At 34.9% G+C, this 25,039-nt stretch overlaps 3 protein-coding genes and 1 long non-coding RNA gene across 4 annotated transcripts in view; 2 read left to right on the top strand and 2 right to left on the bottom strand.

Moving 5' to 3' along the window:
* LOC103507594 (paternally-expressed gene 3 protein) overlaps positions 1-9,493 on the bottom strand; it is a 27,967-nt gene extending 18,474 nt beyond the window's left edge. Inside the window, exon 1 of the mRNA XM_026822421.1 lies at positions 8,675-9,493. Coding sequence (XP_026678222.1) covers positions 8,675-8,996 — 322 coding nt within the window. The 5' untranslated portion in view covers positions 8,997-9,493. The remainder of the gene's footprint in view (positions 1-8,674) is intronic.
* Positions 9,494-13,154: 3,661 nt separating this feature from the next.
* LOC113466760 lies at positions 13,155-15,138 on the top strand. The gene is made up of 3 exons (XR_003391061.1): positions 13,155-13,485; positions 14,311-14,447; positions 15,043-15,138. It is a non-coding gene; the product is annotated as an uncharacterized LOC113466760 (long non-coding RNA).
* Positions 15,139-17,311: 2,173 nt separating this feature from the next.
* Positions 17,312-21,981, top strand: LOC113466755. Its single transcript, XM_026822420.1, has 4 exons — positions 17,312-17,328; positions 20,717-20,862; positions 21,076-21,153; positions 21,447-21,981. Exons 1-4 carry the CDS (start codon positions 17,312-17,314, stop codon positions 21,782-21,784), a joined length of 579 nt encoding a protein of 192 aa, XP_026678221.1. The 3' UTR covers positions 21,785-21,981.
* A 536-nt stretch (positions 21,982-22,517) lies between these two features.
* LOC103507593 (putative nuclease HARBI1) lies at positions 22,518-24,657 on the bottom strand. The gene is made up of 3 exons (XM_008472084.3): positions 24,326-24,657; positions 23,956-24,097; positions 22,518-23,441 (listed from the first exon to the last, which is right to left on the bottom strand). Exons 2-3 carry the CDS (start codon positions 24,028-24,030, stop codon positions 22,671-22,673), a joined length of 846 nt encoding a protein of 281 aa, XP_008470306.2. The 5' UTR covers positions 24,031-24,097; positions 24,326-24,657; the 3' UTR covers positions 22,518-22,670.
* Positions 24,658-25,039: the final 382 nt, after the last annotated feature.

Here is a 25,039-nt window from a genome sequence, read left to right as displayed (position 1 = left end):
GTGTTTGGTGGGTGTTTGTTGTTGGTGGTGTTGTGTGTTTTTGTGTGGTTGTTGCTTGTTCTGTTGTGTATATTTGTCGTTGAGTCTATCATTCATATTATCTGAATTTTATATTAATGATTTCTACCATTAGTTCTTTTATTTCTTAAAATAGCGGTCGAAATGTCGAAAAATACGGTAAAACACCGCTAACCGTTGTCCTGATGTTAATAAAAACTGATATTTCGGGTGTTTTAGGTATGGTTTTGGGGGGGTCTACTCTCATAACTTTTTCGATATCTCCAACCGTTTGGTGAAAACCGCCAAAAAGCGGTTATTTCCGCCTGTGGGCGGCGCCCAGTGCAACTTTTGCCGATTTTCAGATTTTTCCCTTTACTTACTCATACAGACCTACCATCCTGCCAAATTTCAAGTTTCTACTATATCGGGAAGTGCCTCAACATTTTGATGAGTGAGTGAGTGAGTGAGTGAATGAGTAAAAAAATTGCGATTTTTGCGCCTCTATATCTCCGGAACTACTTGGTATTAAGAGCTCAAATTTTCAAGGTATGTTTATATACCTTACCTAAATATGTGCCCTGAATTTCAAAAGTTTATCTTTAGAGGAATCCGATCTATGAAGGTGAGAAAAACCTGCCGAATCGGTTCGTGTAAAGATACACAGGCGTGCTTACTGGAACTTGGCCTGGCGCACTGCCGTGCGCTCAGAACATTGAACCCATTTCTTGTTCATGGGCCTTTACACAGAAAACCTTTTACTTGTTAGTTAATTAGGTATTTAAATAATTGAGAGAGTAACAAGATTTTAAACGATAAAGGCTGATGCAGCAGATGCTGATATAAGTACTCATCACTCATCATACTCATACGTCTTACCTAAAAGGTATAAGCTACACCCAATAAAGAATTACCCACTCATTCAAACAAGCAACAAGTAAAGAATCTTACATTAACCTTCGAATTAAAAGGTCAACTTTGATGTCTAAAAATCCCATCAAAAGGAGGTCAAGGTCAACTTATAGAACTATAGGTATTGAATATTGGGGAATTTCTCATCATCTATGAATCAGTATAATGTTGATGACGATATTACGAGTATTTGATTTGAAACTAGACTAGATTATCTGGATGTTATTTGTATTTTTAATCAGTATCATTTAACTACTCATTTTTGAATAGAAGTACGTACATTTTACTGATTTAAATACCTACTGCTATTTCTTTTTCATTCCATTTTCTTCATCGTTTTATACATTGGTCTATAACACTCAAACTAGATTATCTGGATATTTGTATTTTCAATAAGTACCTAATATCATTTAACTACTCATTATTGAATAGAAATATGTAGATTTTATTGATTACTACTAATATTTTATTAAAACTTTTTCATTCCATTTTCTTCGTCGTTTATTTTATTATCTAGAAGTAAAATTATACATTGGTCTAAAACACATAAATACATTGAGCAGGTGACCAGATGTAGGAATACAGTAGGTTGTTGATACTAACTTTAAAGTGTCGAGTAAAAAATGAGTTTACATTTTCTATAACACATAAATACATATGAGCAGATGACTAGGAACACAGTAGGTTGTTGATACTAACTTTAAAGTGTCGAGTAAAAAATGAGTTTACATCTATAACACATAAATACATATGAGCAGATGACTAGGAACACAGTAGGTTGTTGATACTAACTTTAAAGTGTCGAGTAAAAAATGAGTGTATATTTGTCTCTTGCGATTTTGAGCCCGATGCCTCACTGAACCTGTTTGGTTAATTATAGGATTTAGACCAGATACCTCTGACTTAAAACCAACATGCACTATTTTATTGGAACCAATTAAATGATCAGATGCAGTCAGGTAGCACTTAATATTTAACCTAGGAATTAGAAGTTAGAGCTTTTAGAAGGTGCATAGTACCTACTTATTTTATATTTTTCTCTGCACATTTTACCATCTAATTATTTACATAATTATTATTGTCATCTTAAGTTTTCAATTTTGAAATACCCACAAAAATGGCATAAGAAATGAAATTACTCTTTTGTTAACTTTCAAGCTTCCATTTCCAAGTTCAGTTAACGCTGTGTTGCAAATTGTCAATCCATTCGCTACCTAAAAAGATCACACATTGATGTAGTGACACAACGTTTCCCTGTTCAAAAGAGTTACCACTGAGCGACTATTTAATTGAGGTTCGTTCCCAACATACATTATGGGTACATTAAATAAACATGTAAAATAATATATGTATTTAACTTGTCTGTGCATGTTATGTTTGCATTGTGTACCAAAATGTGCCGGCAAAAATACTGATTAAAGAACCCCCCTGGTTCCAGTCAAGCTCTCTGTATGAATATTGGTATTGGTATTGGTATAGGTAGGGCCATCGGCTTTAATAAACGCCCTTGGTCACTGCGACCTGGTTAGATCTTTTGTGACATAAAATAAAATCTTAGGGGAATAAATTTGGGGTTTAAAGGCCATGCTTTATGGTAATCCAAGATGAAACAAAACTCATTTGTAGTTACCTAGATATATAACAAAGTTGTTTGGAATATTATGAATGAATGCTGTTAGGCATAAGCATACGGCTGCAATGTTTTCGAACATTTATGTAAGCATATTTAGACATAAAATATAGGTACGCGAATGTATGTATTGCAGAAATAAAAGAAGTTGGTAAAATTCAGAACTATTCCTCGATGCCTCATATAATGTAAACACTAGGTTAAAAGCCAAGTATAATGAGCTGTCTAAATTATTGTAGAAATAGACAACATTGAACCCATTTCTTGTTCATGGGCCTTTACACAGAAAACCTTTTACTTGTTAGTTAATTAGGTATTTAAATAATTGAAAGAGTAACAAGAGTTTAAACGATAAAGGCTGATGCAGCAGATGCTGATATACTCATCACTCATCATACTCATACGTCTTACCTAAAAGGTATAAGCTACACCCAATAAAGAATTACCCACTCATTCAAACAAGCAACAAGTAAAGAATATTACATTACCCTTCGAATTAAAAGGTCAACTTTAATGTCTAAAAATTCCATCAAAAGGAGGTCAAGGTCAACTTATAGAACTATAGGTGTTGAATATTGGGGAATTTGTCTACTACTTCATCGTCTATGAATCAGTACAATGTTGATATCGATATTACGAGTAGGTATTTGATTTCAAACTAAGAATCTTACATTAACCTTCGAATTAAAAGGTCAACTTTGATGTCTAAAAATCCCATCAAAAGGAGGTCAAGGTCAACTTATAGAACTATAGGTATTGAATATTGGGGAATTTCTCATCATCTATGAATCAGTATAATGTTGATGACGATATTACGAGTATTTGATTTGAAACTAGACTAGATTATCTGGATGTTATTTGTATTTTTAATCAGTATCATTTAACTACTCATTTTTGAATAGAAGTACGTACATTTTACTGATTTAAATACCTACTGCTATTTCTTTTTCATTCCATTTTCTTCATCGTTTTATACATTGGTCTATAACACATAAATACATATGAGCAGATGACTAGGAACACAGTAGGTTGTTGATACTAACTTTAAAGTGTCGAGTAAAAAATGAGTTTACATTTGTCTCTTGCGATTTTGTGCCTGATGCCTAACTGAACCTGTTTGGTTAATTATAGGATTTAGACCAGATACCTCTGACTTAAAACCAACATGCACTATTTTATTGGAACCAATTAAATGATCAGATGCAGTCAGGTAGCACTTAATATTTAACCTAGGAATTAGAAGTTAGAGCTTTTAGAAGGTGCATAGTACCTACTTATTTTATATTTTTCTCTGCACATTTTACCATCTAACTATTTACATAATTATTATTGTCATCTTAAGTTTTCAATTTTGAAATATCTATTATGCCCCACAAATTCATTTCATTTGCTACCTAAAAAGATCACACATTGATGTAGTGACACAACGTTTCCCTGTTCAAAAGATTCGTCGGTAAGTGAAATTTGAAGTATTGTTTGGTAAAAAAAAAAAAAAAAAAAACTGTGAATGAAAATGTCAGGAGAGAAAGCAACAAGTTCCCTAATAGCTGAAAGGAAAATTAAAAGTAAATCCTTACACGTGCATACAAAACTTACAGTAAGAATAACAAACATAACTTTCGAAGTTTTCAAGAATAAATAACTTGAAAACTTATCCGTTTTCAATTAAGGTACCTATGGCATTTGCTATCTAATAACCTGCCTTGATAGCTCTGTGGTCAATCAGTCACCTAGTTGTTAAGAGGGCGTAGGTTCAAATCCCAGTTATAAAACAAGATTTTATCTTTTATCTACATCTAAAGGTGTGTCCACACATAGTCGACTGGCCATCGATGTCGACTGAACCGTCCATACTGTCTCGACAACATAGATTCGTCGATCGACGGCCGGTCGACTATGTTTGGACAAACCTTAAGCATTTCGGGAACAAAAGCTTTTCTAAAATATGTACTCATTTTCTTCCCAGTAGAGTTGAACTATTGAATAGCAATTAACAATTAGCATTGAATATGAATGGGTAGCTACATATCTTAAAATGAAAAGTTCAACAAAATCCATTCTGTGGATATGAATTACCTACGAGCTGAAAGCACAAACATAATAGCCTAGCTCCATCTTGTATCTATTTGAGGAATTTTGTTCTCACATTATGAAGCATTTTCCTAATCCAACGGGAATAACACGTTGAATGCACCCATTCTCACTGGATGACTTAAGTCAAGCAAAGTTGAGCTAATTCATTTGGACTATTTTGGACGCTAGTAAATTGAAACGTACACTCCCTTTCAGGAATGGGCTCCAGAATTCAGAAGACGAAAAAGAAGATGACTCTAAGCAATTCATGTATTGTTCTTCAATCTTTTTTTGATGGGCACAAAAATAATCATTTGCCCTTGAAATCGTAAAGTTGGACGAAGATTGAACTTGTAAGTATTGTTAAAAATAAATAAATCTTTTCGAAAGAGTTCGAAATAATCAATCCAAATCTTGAGACTTTGAAATATACATACCTCCGTATACAGAGTTTTCTAAAACAAATATGTATGTAATATGTACCTACAGTAATTATTTTTCTTATTTTAATGTTTATGCTTGATCAATGTGATATTTACACCCAAGTTCTGACAAGATACCACCTATCTCCTCAGACATATTTTACGTATAGGTAATATCTACAAAGTACCTAGCTTTTAAAAAAATCACACTGAGCCAATTTTCAAATTTATGATGGTACATAATGATTATTATCTGTTTTGTTCTTGCTTCTCTTAATGTTGTGCTTCTGCCGAATCGGTTCGTGTAAAGATACACAGGCGTGCTTACTGGAACTTGGCCTGGCGCACTGCCGTGCGCTCAGAACCGGCTGCTTCAACCCCTACCTCCCACTTTCCCTAGTCCCTGAACCTCCTGCCCCTTTACCTCCCAGCCCCGCTCCTCCATTACCCTGATACCTCAGCCCTTAACCCCCCACCTACCATCACTTTCCCCTAACATCACCACCTCCACCACCACTACCTCCCTTCCCAGTTCATCTTCTGACGCAACACACTCAAAAGTTCCATTGAACCGAAATAGAAAGCTGTCAGCATTAATATGTAATTGTTACAGGTTTTGTTTTCCTTGGGTAGTTTGGATGTCCCCCCTCTCTCATTAAGTACAAAATTCAATGGAATTCTAATCTTCTGCTGCTGATGGAAAACAGCATCAGAATGAATGCTGACGTCATTCAGCACTTACGCTTCAGATTCATTCAGCATCAGATTCATTCATCCCCCCCCCCCGTGAACTATGTAATATCTTTTTCAACGTTTCCTATATTTTTCTTTGTATTGCACAGTATGACCGTCTCTTTGGGAAATGTTGCTGTTCTAGAGTATCTAGAGTATGTACATGCAAGATTGATAGAACGTTGATTTATTTGTATTTGGCATGTATGTAATATCTTTTTCAACGTTTCCTATATTTTTCTTTGTATTACACAGTATGACCGTCTCTTTGGGAAATGTTGCTGTTCTAGAGTATGTACATGCAAGATTGATAGAACGTTGATTTATTTGTATTTGGCATGCAGTATGCCGGTATGCCCAAAGAACTTTGGAACTCATCTATTAAGTACACAGAATGAAGTCATCTTCTGCTGCTGATGGAAAACAGCATCAGAATGAATGCTGACGTCATTCAGCACTTACGCTTCAGATTCATTCAGCATCCCCCCCCCCGTGAACTATGTAATATCTTTTTCAACGTTTCCTATATTTTTCTTTGTATTACACAGTATGACCGTCTCTTTGGGAAATGTTGCTGTTCTAGAGTATCTACATGCAAGATTGATAGAACGTTGATTTATTTGTATTTGGCATGCAGTATGCCCAAAGAACTTTGGAACTCATCTATTAAGTACACAGAATGAAGTGTAAACCAGATTCTATGTTGTCCTCTCTCCTGAAATGGAGCAAACATAAATGCCCAAGTATACGAAAATTTGAACAGTCACTGTTCAAATACATAGTAAAGTAGCCTGGTACATGTTTGTTCCCATGTTGGTTGGATGAGAAAACAAACAATTAGTAGAATGTTTAATATAAAAAAAGTTCTAAAAGAGGAAGATGAAGAAAACATGTCCACTTTCATACGTGATTTCAAGTTGAAAACAATAAGGCTCTAGCGGGCAATAAAGTAGATACCTAGCTTCACTTTACGAAAGTTTGGGTTATACCTACCTAAATAAGTTAGGTACCTACATAAATAGATAACAAATTATGAAAAGTGTACCATGTACCTATGTATTAGGTACCACGTGCTGACGCATGTAGGTATATCTACTACCTTTGTATAATGGATTCGAAATACCTGCTGACATTCGCCCTAGCTGAGGTCATGTTACCCTACTTTATCTTAGTCATGTTACCCCACCTTACCCCATTCATGTTATCCTTTAGCGACTGATCTGTCTTCCTTTAACATCTTAATATGAGTCTGATGTAGTGACTGCAGAAGGATATAGGTATACAAGGCTTAAACAAATGAAATGCCAAATCTCAGGCTAAAGAGTTTGTACATTGGCAAAGATTTTGTACGTATAATAATATAATGGCAGTAAAAAAGGGAAAGATAATAATGTCCTGAGACTGTAGGTAAATATCCAATTTTAGGGACCCATCTAAAAGAGGAAGATGAAGAAAACATGTCCACTTTCATACGTGATTTCAAGTTGAAAACAATAAGGCTCTAGCGGGCAATAAAGTAGCTTCACTTTACGAAAGTTTGGGTTATACCTACCTAAATAAGTTATACCTACATGAATAGGTAACAAATTATGAAAAGTGTACCATGTACCTATGTATTAGGTACCACTTACCCCATTCATGTTATCCTTTAGGGACTGATCTGTCTTCCTTTAACATCTTAATATGAGTCTGATGTAGTGACTGCAGAAGGATATGTATGTACAAGGCTTAAACAAATGAAATGCCAAATCTCAGACTAAAGAGTTTGTACAATGGCAAAGATTTTGTACGTATATAATGGCAGTAAAAAAGGGAAAGATAATAATGTCCTGAGACTGTAGGTAAATATCCAATTGTAGGGACCCAACTGGAAGTGGTACCCTGATAATCTGCATACATTTACATTCATACTTCGGCCATTCAATATGAGGTTGTGACACATCTAAAAATGTTTTCATATTGTTATTTGTGATGATACATTTAGGGACTTTTAAAAAAATCACACTGAGCCAATTTTCAAATTTATGATGGTACATAATGATTATTATCTGTTTTGTTCTTGCTTCTCTTAATGTGCTTTTATTTAAAAAAAAAAAAAAAAAAAAAAAAAAAAAAATGTTTAACCCAGGATTAGTGCTAAAGTAAAGTTAATAAATGAATAAATGTTATAGTTATTGTTTATCAAGTTTTTAGATTTATTATTATTAGCTAAATATACCTATGTATTTAAAAAAATAATGAACATTTTTTTTTTAAATTGTACCTACCTACCTAGATAAATTAATTTTTTACTTAGATTTCGATGATGAATTGAATTTTGTAGAAAATTGAAGTCAAAGAATGATGGGTAGTAGGCTCTGCCCCAAATTTCTCGGAAATGTAAAATAATATTGATTTTTCAAAGAGATGTGGTGTGTCACTTGGAGGTTCAATATTTTGATGATATTTTTTGTGATTATTTAAAAAGTATGAAAAATAAATAAATAGAAATATATATGTAGAATGAAGATAAATAAATTGGGACTTTTTTTACTCTTACTATATTATTTTATTTATTTATTCAGGCTATAAAAAAACATTGTAATTTAAAAATTAATTTATTTTGTAAAGTGGCTATTGAGTGCCAACTTTATTGATTTGTTTAATTTATTTCAAATATTTCATTTATTTTTGAGATTTTTTTTTTTGTAGTAAAATCCATGATAGTGAGATCTAAAATGTACATTGAGCTGTATAATGGGATGATATTAATTATCTATCATTATTTTCATTATAGGTATTGAATTGAAATTAAAATAATGTCACTTGAATATAAAAGCGGAGGTTGATATGATTGTTATTGTTTTGATTAAAATAGTGCGGGGTAAGTATGTATTATCATCACATGCGGGGGTTGCAGGTAACTAACCTGTAATTGGAGGGGGTTCAACAACCGTTGAAGGTCCAAAAAAGGAAGGAATGTCCCCAGAAGTGGTAACAGGTGTATTCAGATCTCCTAGTGGCACCTCTGGAGCCTCAGCCTCGGCACTGTTTTCACCAGGTGCCCCTGAAGCGGGGATGGGACTGCCTCCGCTCTCACAGCCAGATGATTCTGCCGCTTTGTACAAACAGGTATCGAAGCTGAGAACGTTGAAATGATGGGCAGCAGCGGCTACCGCAGATTCGGTCAGTAGAAAGTTATGGTGCTGAGCATTGAATGTCAACGTGTCCAAGCCTCCGTCCATGATCATTGTCGTTGACGGATTAGGACAGGTGGGCAAGACGCCTCCTGCAACACGGTCACACGAAAGATCACAACTGACGCTGGTTACACTCTCAGAATCACTCGTCGTGAAAAAGGGGGGAACTGATGGTTGGAGGGGTTAAACACGCACCCTGAAATAATATTAATATGATTGCACTTGTTATCGACAAGGCGCTCGCGAAGATACTGCTCGCCGCACGACCAACAACACTTTTATGAATGAACTGTTTGTTCCATATTTCTGAGCGTTAAGCCAATAGCAGCGCGCGCTGCTCCACTACTCCCCCTATCTCTTGACGTAAAATGACGTCATCTTAGGTGCGGTACTCATTTGCATATGGATAGAACTGCAAGCTTGTTCGGATGAATGGAAACGCGTGCTTGTACTTCTCTCACCAGATGCTACAGGACACAATCTGAAATCCTACGTAATCATCTCATCTCACCTCACCGGTAATCAAACAGATTTTATCCTCCTAGGTTCCTACTTCCCATAGTCGAGTTTTAGATAAATTTTTGGAAAATAATATAAGAAAAAAAATAAGAAATATTTATCCTGAACTACCTACCTATGTATTTATTATCAGTAGGTAGGTGTGTATATCTTCTCTTGTTAAATGTCCTATTGATCTCACATCTTTCGCAAGATGAATCGAGAGTCTATGATAAAGGTACTTCAAGTACCTTTATCATAATTTTGTACAAATTTTAGGCCTAAAATTTTCTGTGGATTAAGATCCTATAGGATTTCATTAGATTACCTACCTATACATTAGGAGGGAGCGAGAAACACTTTCTATAAAAATACCTAAATATACCTACGGTGAAAAGTTGTGATCTACATCTAAAGGTGTGTCCATACATAGTCGACTGGCCATCGATGTCGACTGAACCCTCCATACTGTCTCGACAACATGGATTCGTCGATCGACGGCCGGTCGACTATGTTTGGACAAATCTTGAGCAATTCGGGAACAAAAGCTTTTCTAAAATATGTACTCATTTTCTTCCCAGTACAGTTGAACTATTGAATAGCAATTAACAATTAGCATTGAATATGAATGGGTAGCTACATATCTTAAAATGAAAAGCTCAACAAAATCCATTCTGTGGATATGAATTACCTACGAAGTGAAAGCACAAACATAATAGCCTAGCTCCATCTTGTATCTATTTGAGGAATTTTGTTCTCACATTATGAAGCATTTTCCTAATCCAACGGGAATAACACGTTGAATGCACCCATTCCCACCGGATCACTTAAGTCAAGCAACGTTGAGCTAATTCATTTGGACGCTAGTAAATTGAAACGTACAATTACAATCCCTTTCAGGAATGGGCTCCAGAATTCAGAAGACGAAAAAGAAGATGACTCTAAGCAATTCATGTATTGTTCTTCAATCTTTTTTTGATGGGCACAAAAATAATCGTTTGCCCTTGCAATCGTAAAGTTGGGCGAAGATTGAACTTGTAAGCATTGTTAAAAATAAATAAATCTTTTCGAATTCCAAATGATCAATCCAAATCCTGAGACTTTGAAATGTACATACCTCCGTATACAGAGTTTTCTAAAGCAAATATTTATGTAATATGTACCTACAGTAATTATTTTTATTTTAATGTTTATGCTTGATCAAGGTGATATTTAGACCCAAGTTCTGACAAAATACCACTAACTCTTTAGACATATGGGTAAAATCTATCTAGTATACTTACCTACTACCTACTTACCTATCTACCAACCTATACTTTCTCAGATAGGAAATAAAAATTTTTAAAAAAAAAAAAAAAAAAAAAAAAAAAAAAAAGATAAAATATAGGGTGCTATGGACAGACTTTTTCTTTCTAGGAAACAGAAAAGTCTAGGAAGAAAAAAAGCCCAGAAGGGTTGCATAGCTTTTGAGCGAATATGCAAGTCAATATTTTGTTTTGTTGGTGGATTTGAATTTGTAGTTTTGGCATCTCCACCATGCAGAATTAGATATATCCATGGATATATTCCTTGTTGGTGGATGTGGCAAGTTTACAAAACTCATAGTTTTGACAATTCCACTGGAATGAGACCAAAAGGCGCTCTTGGTTTCTATGTTCTAGAAACTTATTTAAAATAGGTACCTACAAAAAATATTTTTTATTCAGGACATTTTTGAGCAGTCTCAGTCATTTTCCAGTTTTCAAAATTCCCATTTTTTTATTTTTTTGACGTCATTGCTGTATTGTTTTTTGGTTTCTCGTCAATTTCAAGCAGTTATGACTCATTTTGTGTACGCTATGGATATTTTAGGACGTGGAAGAAGAATCTAATTTTGTAAATTTCTATTTTTACATACGCACAAAATTGTTCGCGTATGCTAGAAATAATGTGTTTATTATTTATTATGTCGAACAGAAATACCTGATAAAATTGTGTGCTATGCAATGGCGTCATCGACATTTTCTCGGTGAATTCAATAGGTATGTCGGTACTTGATCTATTGGGTTGAAATAAATCGTTGTTTATGACCTAACTTCTAAGAGATAGGTACCTAGTAAAAAAAAAAAAAAAAATAGTTTGGCCATAAAAAGTTGCTATTTCACAAGGAAACGGGGAAAGAAGGAAAACGATGAGAATTAGGATAAGCAGAAGCAGAGTAAGAATGAGAAGGAGAAGGAGAAGAAGAAGAAGAAGAAACGCTTTCTTCTGGTATACGGTTCATGTGGTTCAGATTTCTGGGAAACAAAAAGTTGTTATTTCACAAGGAAACGGGGAAAGAAGGAAAACGATGAGAATTAGGATAAGCAGAAGCAGAGTAAGAATGAGAAGGAGGAGGAGGAGAAGAAGAAGAAGAAGAAGAAGAAGAAGAAGAAGAAGAAGATGAAGAAACGCTTTCTTCTGGTATACGGTTCATGTGGTTCAGATATCTGGGAAAAATTTTCTTCAATAGAAGACCTCTCAACTTCTGCAAGAGATTTAAGCTAATACTTTTGTTACAGATCAGATATCTTAAATGGAAGGTCTCTCAACAAATTCTGCAAGAGATGTAAGCTACTTTTGTTACAGATCAGAAAGCTCTCCTTACTTTGCCAAGACCATCGGAGTCATTCAGGCTCGCTCTCGCCTCACTTTACATTGGGGTAGGATAGCGCAAACATCCCAATGGCCTTGACCATGTGGCCAAAGCAGAGGATGGGAACAGAAAGACAGCAGGGTGGAAATCAATACAAGACAACATTTCCATAACGCCGGCGTACATTGATTGAATAAGGAGACCCTGGAGGAGAATGAAAAGGAGGAGGGAGAGAGCAAGAGGAAGACAACGAGGAGGAGAAAGAGGAGGGAATGAGGAACAAAGAAAAGGAGGAGGGAGAGAATCAGAGGACATGAGAAAGAGAAAAAGGAGGAGAATGAAAAGGGGATGGTGAACAAGGAAAAGAGGAAGGAAGAGGAGAAGAAGGAGGAGGAGAAAAAGGTAGAGAGGAAGTGGAGGAGGAGGAGGTGGAAGAGAGGAAGTGGAGGAGGAGGTGGTGGAAGAGAAGGGAGATAACAACAAGGAAGAGTAGGGAGAGGGCTTACACGTGCTGACGCATGTAGGTATATCTACTACCTTTGTATAATGGATTCGAAATACCTGCTGACATTCGCCCTAGCTGAGGTCATGTTACCCTACTTTATCTTAGTCATGTTACCCCACCTTACCCCATTCATGTTATCCTTTAGCGACTGATCTGTCTTCCTTTAACATCTTAATATGAGTCTGATGTAGTGACTGCAGAAGGATATAGGTATACAAGGCTTAAACAAATGAAATGCCAAATCTCAGGCTAAAGAGTTTGTACATTGGCAAAGATTTTGTACGTATAATAATATAATGGCAGTAAAAAAGGGAAAGATAATAATGTCCTGAGACTGTAGGTAAATATCCAATTTTAGGGACCCAACTGGAAGTGGTACCCTGATAATCTGCATACATTCATACTTCGGCCATTCAATATGAGGTTGTGACACATCTAAAAATGTTTTCATATTGTTATTTGTGATGATACATTTAGGGACTTTTAAAAAAATCACACTGAGCCAATTTTCAAATTTATGATGGTACATAATGATTATTATCTGTTTTGTTCTTGCTTCTCTTAATGTGCTTTTATTTCTAGCCACGTCAAAAGAATTTTCGGTCATACAAAATATTTTTTCGCCACATATTTTTCACCCTCGATTTTTTCGTAGCATTGTCAAATTGTCATAGTGTTCATGTCCTTTCAACAGACGACTTCGTCTGTAAGTGAAATTTGAAGTATTGATTGGTAAGAAAAAAAAAAAAAAAAACTGTGAATGAAAATGTCAGGAGAGAAAGCAACAAGTTCCCTAATAGCTGAAAGGAAAATTAAAAGTAAATCCTTACACGTGCATACAAAACTTACAGTAAGAATAACAAACATAACTTTCGAAGTTTTCAAGAATAAATAACTTGAAAACTTATCCGTTTTCAATTAAGGTACCTATGGCATTTGCTATCTAATAACCTGCCTTGATAGCTCTGTGGTCAATCAGTCACCTAGTTGTTAAGAGGGCGTAGGTTCAAATCCCAGTTATAAAACAAGATTTTATCTTTTATCTACATCTAAAGGTGTGTCCACACATAGTCGACTGGCCATCGATGTCGACTGAACCGTCCATACTGTCTCGACAACATAGATTCGTCGATCGACGGCCGGTCGACTATGTTTGGACAAACCTTAAGCATTTCGGGAACAAAAGCTTTTCTAAAATATGTACTCATTTTCTTCCCAGTAGAGTTGAACTATTGAATAGCAATTAACAATTAGCATTGAATATGAATGGGTAGCTACATATCTTAAAATGAAAAGTTCAACAAAATCCATTCTGTGGAAAATATGTACTCATTTTCTTCCCAGTAGAGTTGAACTATTGAATAGCAATTAACAATTAGCATTGAATATGAATGGGTAGCTACATATGTATCTTAAAATGAAAAGCTCAACAAAATCCACATAGGTAATATCACAATTAGCATTGAATATGAATGGGTAGCTACATATCTTAAAATGAAAAGTTCAACAAAATCCATTCTGTGGATATGAATTACCTACGAGCTGAAAGCACAAACATAATAGCCTAGCTCCATCTTGTATCTATTTGAGGAATTTTGTTCTCACATTATGAAGCATTTTCCTAATCCAACGGGAATAACACGTTGAATGCACCCATTCTCACTGGATGACTTAAGTCAAGCAAAGTTGAGCTAATTCATTTGGACTATTTTGGACGCTAGTAAATTGAAACGTACACTCCCTTTCAGGAATGGGCTCCAGAATTCAGAAGACGAAAAAGAAGATGACTCTAAGCAATTCATGTATTGTTCTTCAATCTTTTTTTGATGGGCACAAAAATAATCATTTGCCCTTGAAATCGTAAAGTTGGACGAAGATTGAACTTGTAAGTATTGTTAAAAATAAATAAATCTTTTCGAAAGAGTTCGAAATAATCAATCCAAATCTTGAGACTTTGAAATATACATACCTCCGTATACAGAGTTTTCTAAAACAAATATGTATGTAATATGTACCTACAGTAATTATTTTTCTTATTTTAATGTTTATGCTTGATCAATGTGATATTTACACCCAAGTTCTGACAAGATACCACCTATCTCCTCAGACATATTTTACGTATAGGTAATATCTACAAAGTACCTAGCTACCTATAGGATAGGTACCTTTTCAGATAGGAAAGCCTTTTTACTGCGGTATCCGTGGTTGTAAAAGTTCTCCGAACCCTGTACATAGGAGAACACTTTTGTGTTCAAGCGAACTTTTCAATCTCATTGTTACAAGTGTCTGCGTTGTGTTTGTTATTGTTTTGACACATGCAATTGTCTGGGCCTAGTTCACTGAGTGTTTCGAGTCTGATATATTCGAGTACATTGTTATAGAGCTTGATGAAACGAACTGGTCAGTATGAGTCGTGATGGTGTGCCATCATCTTATCTGTCTAGAATGAGGATGATTTGTCTTGTTTTTGTTATTCGCAGATAAGAGGGGAGCTGTCAAAACATTTTGAGTGCACAGAATGGTTGTGTGTGATGCTCTGTGCTTATTGTTGAGAATATTATTATGAATAATATCATGGAGGTACGTATGTAGTATGTATGTACATACTGTTTGAAAAAATATAAAAACATACAAGAATTTTACTTCATCTGTTTCATTGCTAGTGGAGCAAAAACTTCAATTTGGAAACATGCTCAGTGATACCAAGAGCTTGTCTGGTAATTAGAAGCTCTGGTAATCAGGTGGTCGCGGGTTCAAATTATGCCATGGTTCATCATTTATTCGAAACGCTCCATACACAAAAAGCCCAATTTGAGACTTAGGTGTAGGGGCAAACAGCCCTAAAGAATGAGTTAAGCTTCTACGAATAGGTGATAGTAGCCTTACTGCTGAAGGAAAGGGATTCTTAGGCCTCGTTCAAGTAAGTAGTTCATAAAAACCATTATGTATTGTTGTCTCATGCACCTACACCGTATAGGCTTAAGAATCTGCACAGGACCGTAAATGTAGCTACTTGGGCATTGGGTAAGATCACGATAGCGGAATTGTCATAGGACAAAGTTCCTTTGACTTGTTCAGCGGTAGGAGTTTAGCATACTGTTCAATTTAGATAGCCTTACCCGAAGTAGGTAAGGCTCAAAGAATCATGATGAAATCAACACTCTTGTTTGGGCAAATGGTGTTCCCGTTTATGATATTTTTCTCAATTTATGATATTATTATTATTAAAAAAAATAATAATAACAAAAATATTTATATATTTATGTACATACCAAAATATAAGTATATCTTGTAGATCGAGTACCCTCCATCTTATGTAGGTACTTCTTCTAATCTGCTTTTTGATTAGACCATCATTATTTTAGAAATTCTTTGAACTGTTTATATCTCGGACAGGTTGATTTCATCAGGTGCACTCTCCTGTGATAAACTCTTATCGGAGTGGACTTTCATTTTTGACACATTTTTTTCTCTTTGCTTATCACAAAACCGTATCGCGGGTGATTTTGATTGACAGTTCGTTTCACGAAGGCACCTAAAACCATTTTCAATTCGTCTTCTAGATCTCTCAAAGCTAAAGATAGATTGAGAATTTTGATGGATGAACATGTGGTGCTTGGTTTTGATGTGGCGTATGAAAGATGTTGAAATAATAACAAAGAAAATTAACACACTTGCTAGTATTTTGACCAATATCTATCCCATAATTGGTCTTTTTGGTTAAGTAGGTAGTTAGAGTTTGTCACAGTTGTTGATGGAATTTTTCGACAATTTTTTGAAAACACCTACTACAATTCAGCCATTTCCCCCAAAATTTACGCAGCATCAGGCAACTATTGCTGCACTTCAACATTTTCCACTTTGAAGCTTTTAAAATATCTATTTTTACTCATCAGAGTATAATTTCATTAGCTATTGACATACCATTCCATGAGACAACGTTAGACTGTAGAGTAATGTGTGTCATAAAATTTCATCTTGATTATCGATACCATTAACAATATTACATTCCAAAAAATAAAATAATTATTTTAGTAAACAAAAGTGTATGCTTTACTGAAAATATTGTATTTTTTCAACACAAAAGTAGAAGTTACTTCATATACCTAAGAAAAAACTGGGAATTTTTTTTAAAAAAATATTTTAAGACACAACCGGCATTTTGAACAGGCTTACTAATAACTAGTGAAATATGAGCCCCAACACAAGTACTTTTAGTTTACTATTAAATAACCATTGTACTACCATATATTCGTAGGGCTTACTAATAACTAGTGAAATATGAGCCCCAACACAAGTACTTTTAGTTTACTATTAAATAACCATTGTACTACCATATATTCGTACGTAATTAGCTCTATTTGGTACATTGTTGCTAATTGTTTGGTTTGGATTTAATTGTCTGTTGATGTTTCACCCCTGTAGGTAGAAGTACAAAAATATTGGAACAATAATTAAACTACCTAACCACCTACTCAGCATTTGTCTTCCAGATAGGTAAACCCAATCCACATAACAATACTAATATCTAGATTCTGGCTATTTTCAATTGTACATAAGGAGAGATATAGCTGAAACTTAGATATGATTGAAAGGAAACAATAATTAAACTACCTAACCACCTACTCAGCATTTGTCTTCCAGATAGGTAAACCCAATCCACATAACAATACTAATATCTAGATACTGGCTATTTTCAATTGTACATAAGGAGAGATATAGCTGAAACTTAGATATGATGGAAAGGAAATGGATAAGAAAATGCTGTAAGTTTAGAGATCAACAACATTCACAACAATGGCAACAAACGTTTGGTCCGAGCCGTTCCGAGAACGAACATTATCCCATCAGGATAAAATCCGCCCCGGGCGGGAATCGAACCCGCGGCCTAGCGCATGATTGAAAGGAAATGAATAAGAAAATGCTGTAATTCTCAGTCGTATTCGTACAGACATATTCGCATTCGTACAAACCAATATTCTCAAACGGTCAGATAACCATAACTTGTATAATTTAAAGAGCAACATTGAAGATTCAACTAAAATATGTCTGCACTGATACACGTCATCTTTTGAGATCGAAAAAAAAACAAGAATATCTATACCTATTCCTCCGGTATACATATTCCTTGTTGGTGGATGTGACAAATTTACAAAACTTGTAGTTTTGGCATCTCCACTAGAATAAGATAATTGGGTATACTCCTTGTTGGTGGATGTGACAAATTTACAAAACTCTTGTAGTTTTGCCATCTCCACCAGAATTAGATATTTGGTCTGCACCAGGCAGCCAGGCAGGTGACTGAGAAAATTGCTTTCTAAAACCTGTATTTTGTTGTGAAGGTATTTATTGTAGATGTTCCTTTTTCAGTAGTGTCGATATTCAAACCAACGGTGACATGTTTAACATACAGCTCGCGTTAAAACTGTGATTCAAAATTCAAAATAAATCCCATTAATCCAATATCATTAACGAAAATATCATCCAAATAATTATGTAGGTACTTTGTATACTGAATCAAGATGGTCGGAGGGGTAAATTATTAAGTTTTGTTGGCAAAAGAAATATGTTATTTTTCTTTCTTATTTCACTAGTTTGTGACACTTCTGTGTTTACCAAAATAAAGACGAATACTATCTAACCTATGTTATAGTGTTATACCTGTGTTTATTATGTTGATGTTGTATATCTTTATTTTCATAAACTATTGTTATTTTTGTTTTGTTTATTGCGACATAGACAAAGTAATTATTACATTGTGTTCTATTTTATTTTCTTTTTTAAATTTAAAATTTTTCACTATACCTAGGTAAATAATATACGCTGTTCTTCAATTTTCCAAGCACTTTCTTAATTTCTTGAATCTCAGTGGGACTATTCTTATAAAGAGCAATAGAAAATAGACGTTCTAAAGTTGTTAGAAAAGTTGTGTCTAAATACATTAAAAATAAAATGAACCTACCTACTGACCTTTGTAAATTTAATAGAAGTTTAGTGGGGTGTCACCAAAATCCTTTGATTTTACCAACTCTATACGAGTTCCAGTTAATATCTATAGACCACTAATCAAATTTGGTCGACTGTAGTGTAAACTCACTTTTAAATTTTAATAGAAGTTTAGTGGGGTGTCACCAAAATCCTTTGATTTTACCAACTCTATACGAGTTCCAGTTAATATCTATAGACCACTAATCGAATTTGGTCGACTGTAGTGTAAACTCACTTTTAAAATTTAATAGAAGTTTAGTGGGGTGTCACCAAAATCCTTTGATTTTACCAACTCTATACGAGTTCCAGTTAATATCTATAGACCACTGATCAAATTTGATCGACTGTAGTGTAAACTCACTTTTAAATATAAGAAGGTAGTTTTCATTACTATGCAGTATTAGGTACCTACAATATTCGTACATTGTTTAAGATTTCTCTTTTTCTACATTTTGTACAATATGTTTTCCCCTTTAAGGTTACATCCCACGAAATTTAGACGCATCTAAAAATAACGAAAAATATTTTATTTTGAGCATCAAATTTTGTGTATTTATCATGTTAGTGCTATGTGGGCGAAACTCCAAAATCAACGAATGTTCTGTTAATAAGTATCACATGAATATGATAACAATATTTTGAAAAAGAAAAAGAAAAAAAAAAGATAAAATATAGGGTGCTATGGACAGACTTTTTCTATCTAGGAAACAGAAAAGTCTAGGAAGAAAAAAAGCCCAGAAGGGTTGCATAGGTTTTGAGCGAATATGCAAGTCAATATTTTGTTTTGTTGGTGATGGATGTGTCAAATTTACAAAATTTGTAGTTTTGGCATCTCCACCATCAGAATTAGATACATAAGTTCCAGCCATTGGTCCGTGTGTGTGTCTGTCTGTAAACAAAATATCTCGAGAAGGGTAAGAGCTAGAGACTTGAAATTTGGTATGTGGCTGTGAAATGTGACAAGGATGCGACACGAAACTTTTGGATAAGACCGGTGCAACGCTTGGCGACATTTGACCGCTTTTTGGCGGTTTTCGCTGTAATTTAACAATATCTCGGGAACGGTATGAGGTAGAAAAACTTGGTTGAGATAGGTGCTGCGGTTGGCGGTATTTTGACCGCTTTTTGGCGGTTTTCTACCGTTTTTTGGCGATTTTCAGCTATATCGACTAAACGGCTAGAGGTATTGTAAAAGTTAGGGTAAAAGAACACTCAAATAAGCATCATCCAATAGGATAAGGAAAGTCGTTTGATGTTCACACCAGATTTTTTTTTTCTTTCCAATAACAAAATTTTAACTCTCTGCAACATCATACCTCATATCTATAGGTAGGTATAATATAAAGGTATACATTTATCCATTTCATACAATATTTCCTATTGTAATACTCTCGAAGCTCTACTTAAATTATTTACGATACTTGACTCTATATTTTTTGATTAAGTGCTGACATGACGTAAATTATAACTCTTCCTTTATATTTATTATTAATATTATAGTTATTAACTTGGACGCATGCTCAACACCTATACTCTATATTATATTCTGTTATACAGGGTGGTCTGTTCTCTATATTAACGAGCGCGGTAGCGCTCCGCCCCGCCAAGTCAAGAAAGTTTGACCGCTTATACTCTATTCTAATAATTACACAAGTTAGTTCGTATTGATTGGGAAATTTCTTGTCTTCCTGAAGTTAACAGAGTAATTAAGAGAGTGGGACTAATCAAAGTTGGGCTCATTTAGGAGATTATTTTCAAGTAGGTAATGTAAAGTACATAAGTAAATACCTAATATGAAAATTTCCAAAACTTTTCTTTGATAATTCATTTAGTATGTAGCAATAGGGATAAATGTAGGTACACAATTTCAAGTTGGTATAGGGCAAATGTCATCTCTCTCTCTCTCTCTCTCTCTCTCTCTCTCTCTCTCTCTCTCTCTCTCTCTCTCTCTCTCTCTCTTCTCTCTCTCTTCTCTCTCTCTTCTCTCTCTTCTCTCTCTCTCTCTCCTCATCTCTGGCTCTGTGTTGTTGTGTCTCTAATAGAAATTCTGTTCAGAGTTCCAAAGGATCATACACTCTCTTCCTAAGGAGAGTCAGGAGTCTTCTTCCATTAATGAACGCAGGAAGAGAGTTCTGTGTTTTAGCTTTTTTTTAAGGGATGTGAAAGTGAGGACTCTGGGGATGTGGATACACCTGCTTCTATCAGTGATAACTCTCTTAATGAGAAAATAGGTGAGGGATGTGAAAGTGAGGACTCTGGGGATGTGGATACACCTGCTTCTATCAGTGATAACTCTCTTAATGAGAAAATAGGTGAGTTTTTTTTAAACTTTGTCTGTTTGTTTGTTTTTTCCCCTCTTTTTTCCTACTTGTTTGGATAATATGCTCCTCTTATATCTACTTGATCCTAGACAATATTATGGTCTACTCATGAGAACTTGTGTAGTCTTTTTTAGACCAATGGCTATGTAGGTTGTGTTAATATATGGCAATAAAGGCAATATTTTTGTTTTTCTCCATTTTCAGGAGGACACTTCATTTCTACTGCGATTGAGAAGGCTGATGATTCTCCTTGCCCTGCTGTATCCACTCTTCTGACAAAAGGTAAGTGAGTTATGTACCTATATAACTCGTAAGTGAGTTATGTACCTATATAACTGGTACCAGTCATCATGCACATTTATCTCCATGGCTATTCAACTACTCATTGTCCTCGAGAAGCTGAGTGGGCCCATCAGAGAGCCAGTCACGAGAGCAGAACATTTTGCTTTGCACATGAAAAATGTCTGCCTCGTTGGGAAAGGAATCAAACCCAACTCTCCCTTGTCTAGGCCTAGCCTTTTGCACACTTGATTTATTTTTTTATTATTTTTTTTTTCTATTTGTTACATTTATAGCATGCACTAGAAAGAGGGCAAGGAAACAGGAGCTAATAGTGGACGAGTTTGATGCCAGGTGTAAGAGAGTACAACAACAATCAATGCACGACACGGAGGCTCACAAATATCTCATCAAAAAATTGGAAAATGAAGCCAATTTGGCACAACAAATGTGTGAGAAAGCAGAGATAGAACAAGAAATGCTGAAAGAACAAAGAGAACACCAGAAGAAGAAACAGGAAATAGAGATGCAATTAGCAGAGAATCACAAGAATTTTGAGAGAAAGAAACAGGAAATGGAGATAGAATTCCTCAAGACAAAACACTGTCTTGAGTTAGAAAAATTGAAAAATTGAATTTCTTTACCTGTTTTGTACTTAATTTTAAGTCTGTTTTTTTTTTTTTTATTTTTTTTAGTCTTCCTTTTGATGTTCCTTTAACTATATTTGTTTACTTGTGAACTAAATTCTATTCCTTTTGTTGTTTTGTTATTTTTTCTTGTTTAACATTCCCACTTTTGAAAGTCTGAATTTATTGTTCCTCTATTTTGGTCCTTTTTAGTTTTGTGCGCAGTATCCGCGGTTTGTTCGCGATATTCGCAGTTATGGGTTCGATCTCAGGCAAATGCAGATTTTTTTCAGCTCTTTTATACCGCAAATAATTGATGAAACCAAAATTTTCGCCTGCGGCCGTTCCTAAAATTTTTAGTTTCTACTTTTTTTTTTTTTTTTTTTTTTTTTTTTTTTTTTTTTTTTTTTTTTTTTTACATTTTTTTAGTCTTTCTTTTGATGTTCCTTTAACTATATTTGTTTACTTGTGAACTAAATTCTATTCCATTTGTTGTTTTGTCATTTTTTCTTGTTTAACATTCCCATTTTTTAAAATCTAAATTTATTGTTCCTCTATTTTGGTCCTTTTTAGGGATTTTTATTCCCTCTTTACCAACTTTTTTTTTTTTTTTTTTTTTGTACATACCCAATTTCAATTTTATTTCTGTTATAATTTTGTTTGTTGTTTTTGTTTGTTTGCATTTTCAGTCAATAGAAAAAAATAAATAATAAAAAAAAAAAAAAATAAAAACGTTAATTGTACATAATTACAAATCTTTCATTTATTTAGATAATATATTTCACAAAGATTTATTTTACATAGCATGAATCCCCACAGTTGTTAATTGTGGTTGGGCACAAAAGAAAGGTCTAAATTGTTTGCACTACAACTATAAAGCCTTCTAAGGACAATTTAAGCAAAGTGCTCATTGATGAAGGCCCTCCTAATCACTGCCCCAGCTCCATTTCTTCCAACTCCATCATTTACTACTACATCTTCTTCCACCTCTTCTTCTACTTCATCCTCTGCAGGTAGTTCCTGCCTGGTCTGCACAGCAATATTGTGCAAAACAGCACAGGCTGTCACAATATGTGTGCATGTAACAGGGCTGTTGGCGAGTTTTCTTCTCAGACAAGCAAATCTTCGCTTCCAAATTCCAAATAACCTTTCTACACTATTTCTTGTTTTTATATGTGCCTTGTTATACCTCTGCTCTTGAGGAGTAGTGGGATTCAGCAAAGGGGTATACAGGAATGTGTTTTGTGCATATCCACTATCACCTAACAGGATGCCCCTCACTTCCCCACGTTCAAATCTGTGACACACTCTAGAGTTGGTAAATATTCTGGAATCATGCACCGACCCTGGCCACCCTGAGACTACATCCCATATTTCCAGGTTGGGGCCACCAATGACTTGAACATTAAGTGAAAACGTTCCTTTCCTATTCCGGAAATTTTCTCCGTTTTCCACTGAAGGTAGTTGGATGGGTACATGTGTACAATCCACACAACCTACAACACCTGGGAAGTTTCCGATACCTTGGAAGGCTACCTTTGTTGGAGCAAGTTGTTCAGGGAATTTCACATAGTTCACATGGGCTTGTGCTAGTGCCTTGCTAACTTCCTTCACCAAACGGCACATTGTTGGCTGAGAGACCCCATGTGAATCTCCTGTAAAAATCTGAAACAGAGATAATTTTATAAAAAAGTTAATAGGGTACCTGGCGGAAATTTCTATGAAAATAAGAATAGTGCTTATTTATACAGCTTGCATAGGATTAAAAAGTCCTTTACTTCGGCAGTAAGCAACTGCTATCATTGAGGTGAAGTCAGATTCTCAAATTATCTTGAGGATAAAATTCCATACCTTGGTTGGGATTGAACCCACACCCTCCTGTTTATCAAGTGAGCATCTTGACCATTACACCACCGAGGCAAGTTCTTGACCACTACACCACCGAGGCAGGTTTATATAAAAAATAATAAACTTTTACTATTTGGCCAAGCCTTTAACAAACAAGAGCTTCTGTTAATACCTATTTCAGAATAAAAATGAACTGACTGTATTACACGGTAAGTTCCTTTAATGCAATGTGTTTATTGAAACTAAAAGAATTTAAACTTCTTTGAAGATCATTTAATTTGCCTAGTTTTACAGATTTTTTCAACCTATTTTATTATTTCTTTACACTTACCTGGAAGTTCCCAGTTGCATAAAACTGAATCACAGCAAGAAGTCTTGTCATTGGTGGCTGTTTAACACCTTGCATGGTGTTGGTTTCCAGAACATTCCTTGCCAAAGGAAAAATTATGTTCAAAACAACATCCTTTGAGAATCTGAAACAAAATTTAAAATTGTATTGATCAATGAAAATTGAAAAAGTGTTGGAGTGTTTTCAGTTTGCTACCCTCGGGGTTTATTACCTCAGAGCTTCTTGTTCTGTCCAGAGTGGCATGTTGTTATATTTATAACTATTTTTCTATATATGGAAACTATACCTAGAAACCTAGATCTATAGTGCCTGATACATAAGTTATATAGTGGCATTTTTTCATTTAACATACCTGTAGCGCCTGAAAAACTGATCATCATCAAATGCTTCCAACAAGTTTCCTGGATCTCGCAAGTATCTCTTGGGAGCTCGTGCCAAGTTGTACTCATTTTCACGATAGTGACCCAAAAATTAATCAAATTCATCCATATTTAAGAAAACCCAAACTTTATAAAGAAATAAAACAAAAACCACCTAGTTAACTCAAAATCAAACATATAATAAATGATCAAAAATTCAAAATTTCAAATGAAAACACTTGTTTTGAAAAATCCCGGGTAAAATTACGGTGTTGCCAACGCGTACCACACGCTTAGCATCACCTTAGGTAAAACCGGTCTTACCCCTTACCGGACTTGTTCATAAATACCATTCTATTTTGAACCGGCTCAGAACTTCAAAATCTCTCTCTCTCTCTCTCTCTCTCTCTCTCTCTCTCTCTCTCTCTCTCTCACTTCAGAGAAAGAGAGATGTTATACTCAGGAACCCCTGAGGGCAGAATCGTAATATCTTCTTTAACGAAACCAACTGGAGAGAGAGAGAGAGAGAGAGAGAGTTGTGTGTGTTTGTTATGGGTAGATTCTTCTTAGCTCTCTTTCTCTGTCTTCTTTCTATTTTGATGTACAGGGTGGGCTCATGCCAAGTTTGACACCCAGAAATACTCGAGGCGAGGATTCTCCACGCAAGGTCTATTTTTTCTTTTTTTTTTTTTTTTTTTTTTTTTTTT

The sequence above is a fragment of the Diaphorina citri genome, unplaced genomic scaffold (assembly GCF_000475195.1).
Source record: "Diaphorina citri unplaced genomic scaffold, Diaci psyllid genome assembly version 1.1 scaffold328, whole genome shotgun sequence".
Classification (NCBI taxonomy): Eukaryota; Metazoa; Arthropoda; class Insecta; order Hemiptera; family Psyllidae; genus Diaphorina; species Diaphorina citri.
This window is presented reverse-complemented; position numbering and strand designations above follow the sequence as displayed.

Bases quoted from the DNA above. Each gene is read 5' to 3' on its own strand.
- LOC103507593 (XM_008472084.3), bottom strand. From the start codon at position 24,030: ATGCAAGGTGTTAAACAGCCACCAATGACAAGACTTCTTGCTGTGATT. The intron at 23,442-23,955 runs GTAAGTGTAAAG...TCTCTGTTTCAG, and splicing joins ATGCAACTGGGAACTTCCAG to ATTTTTACAGGAGATTCACA.
- LOC113466755 (XM_026822420.1), top strand. The intron at 20,863-21,075 runs GTGAGTTTTTTT...CTCCATTTTCAG, and splicing joins CTCTCTTAATGAGAAAATAG to GAGGACACTTCATTTCTACT. The intron at 21,154-21,446 runs GTAAGTGAGTTA...TTACATTTATAG, and splicing joins ATCCACTCTTCTGACAAAAG to CATGCACTAGAAAGAGGGCA.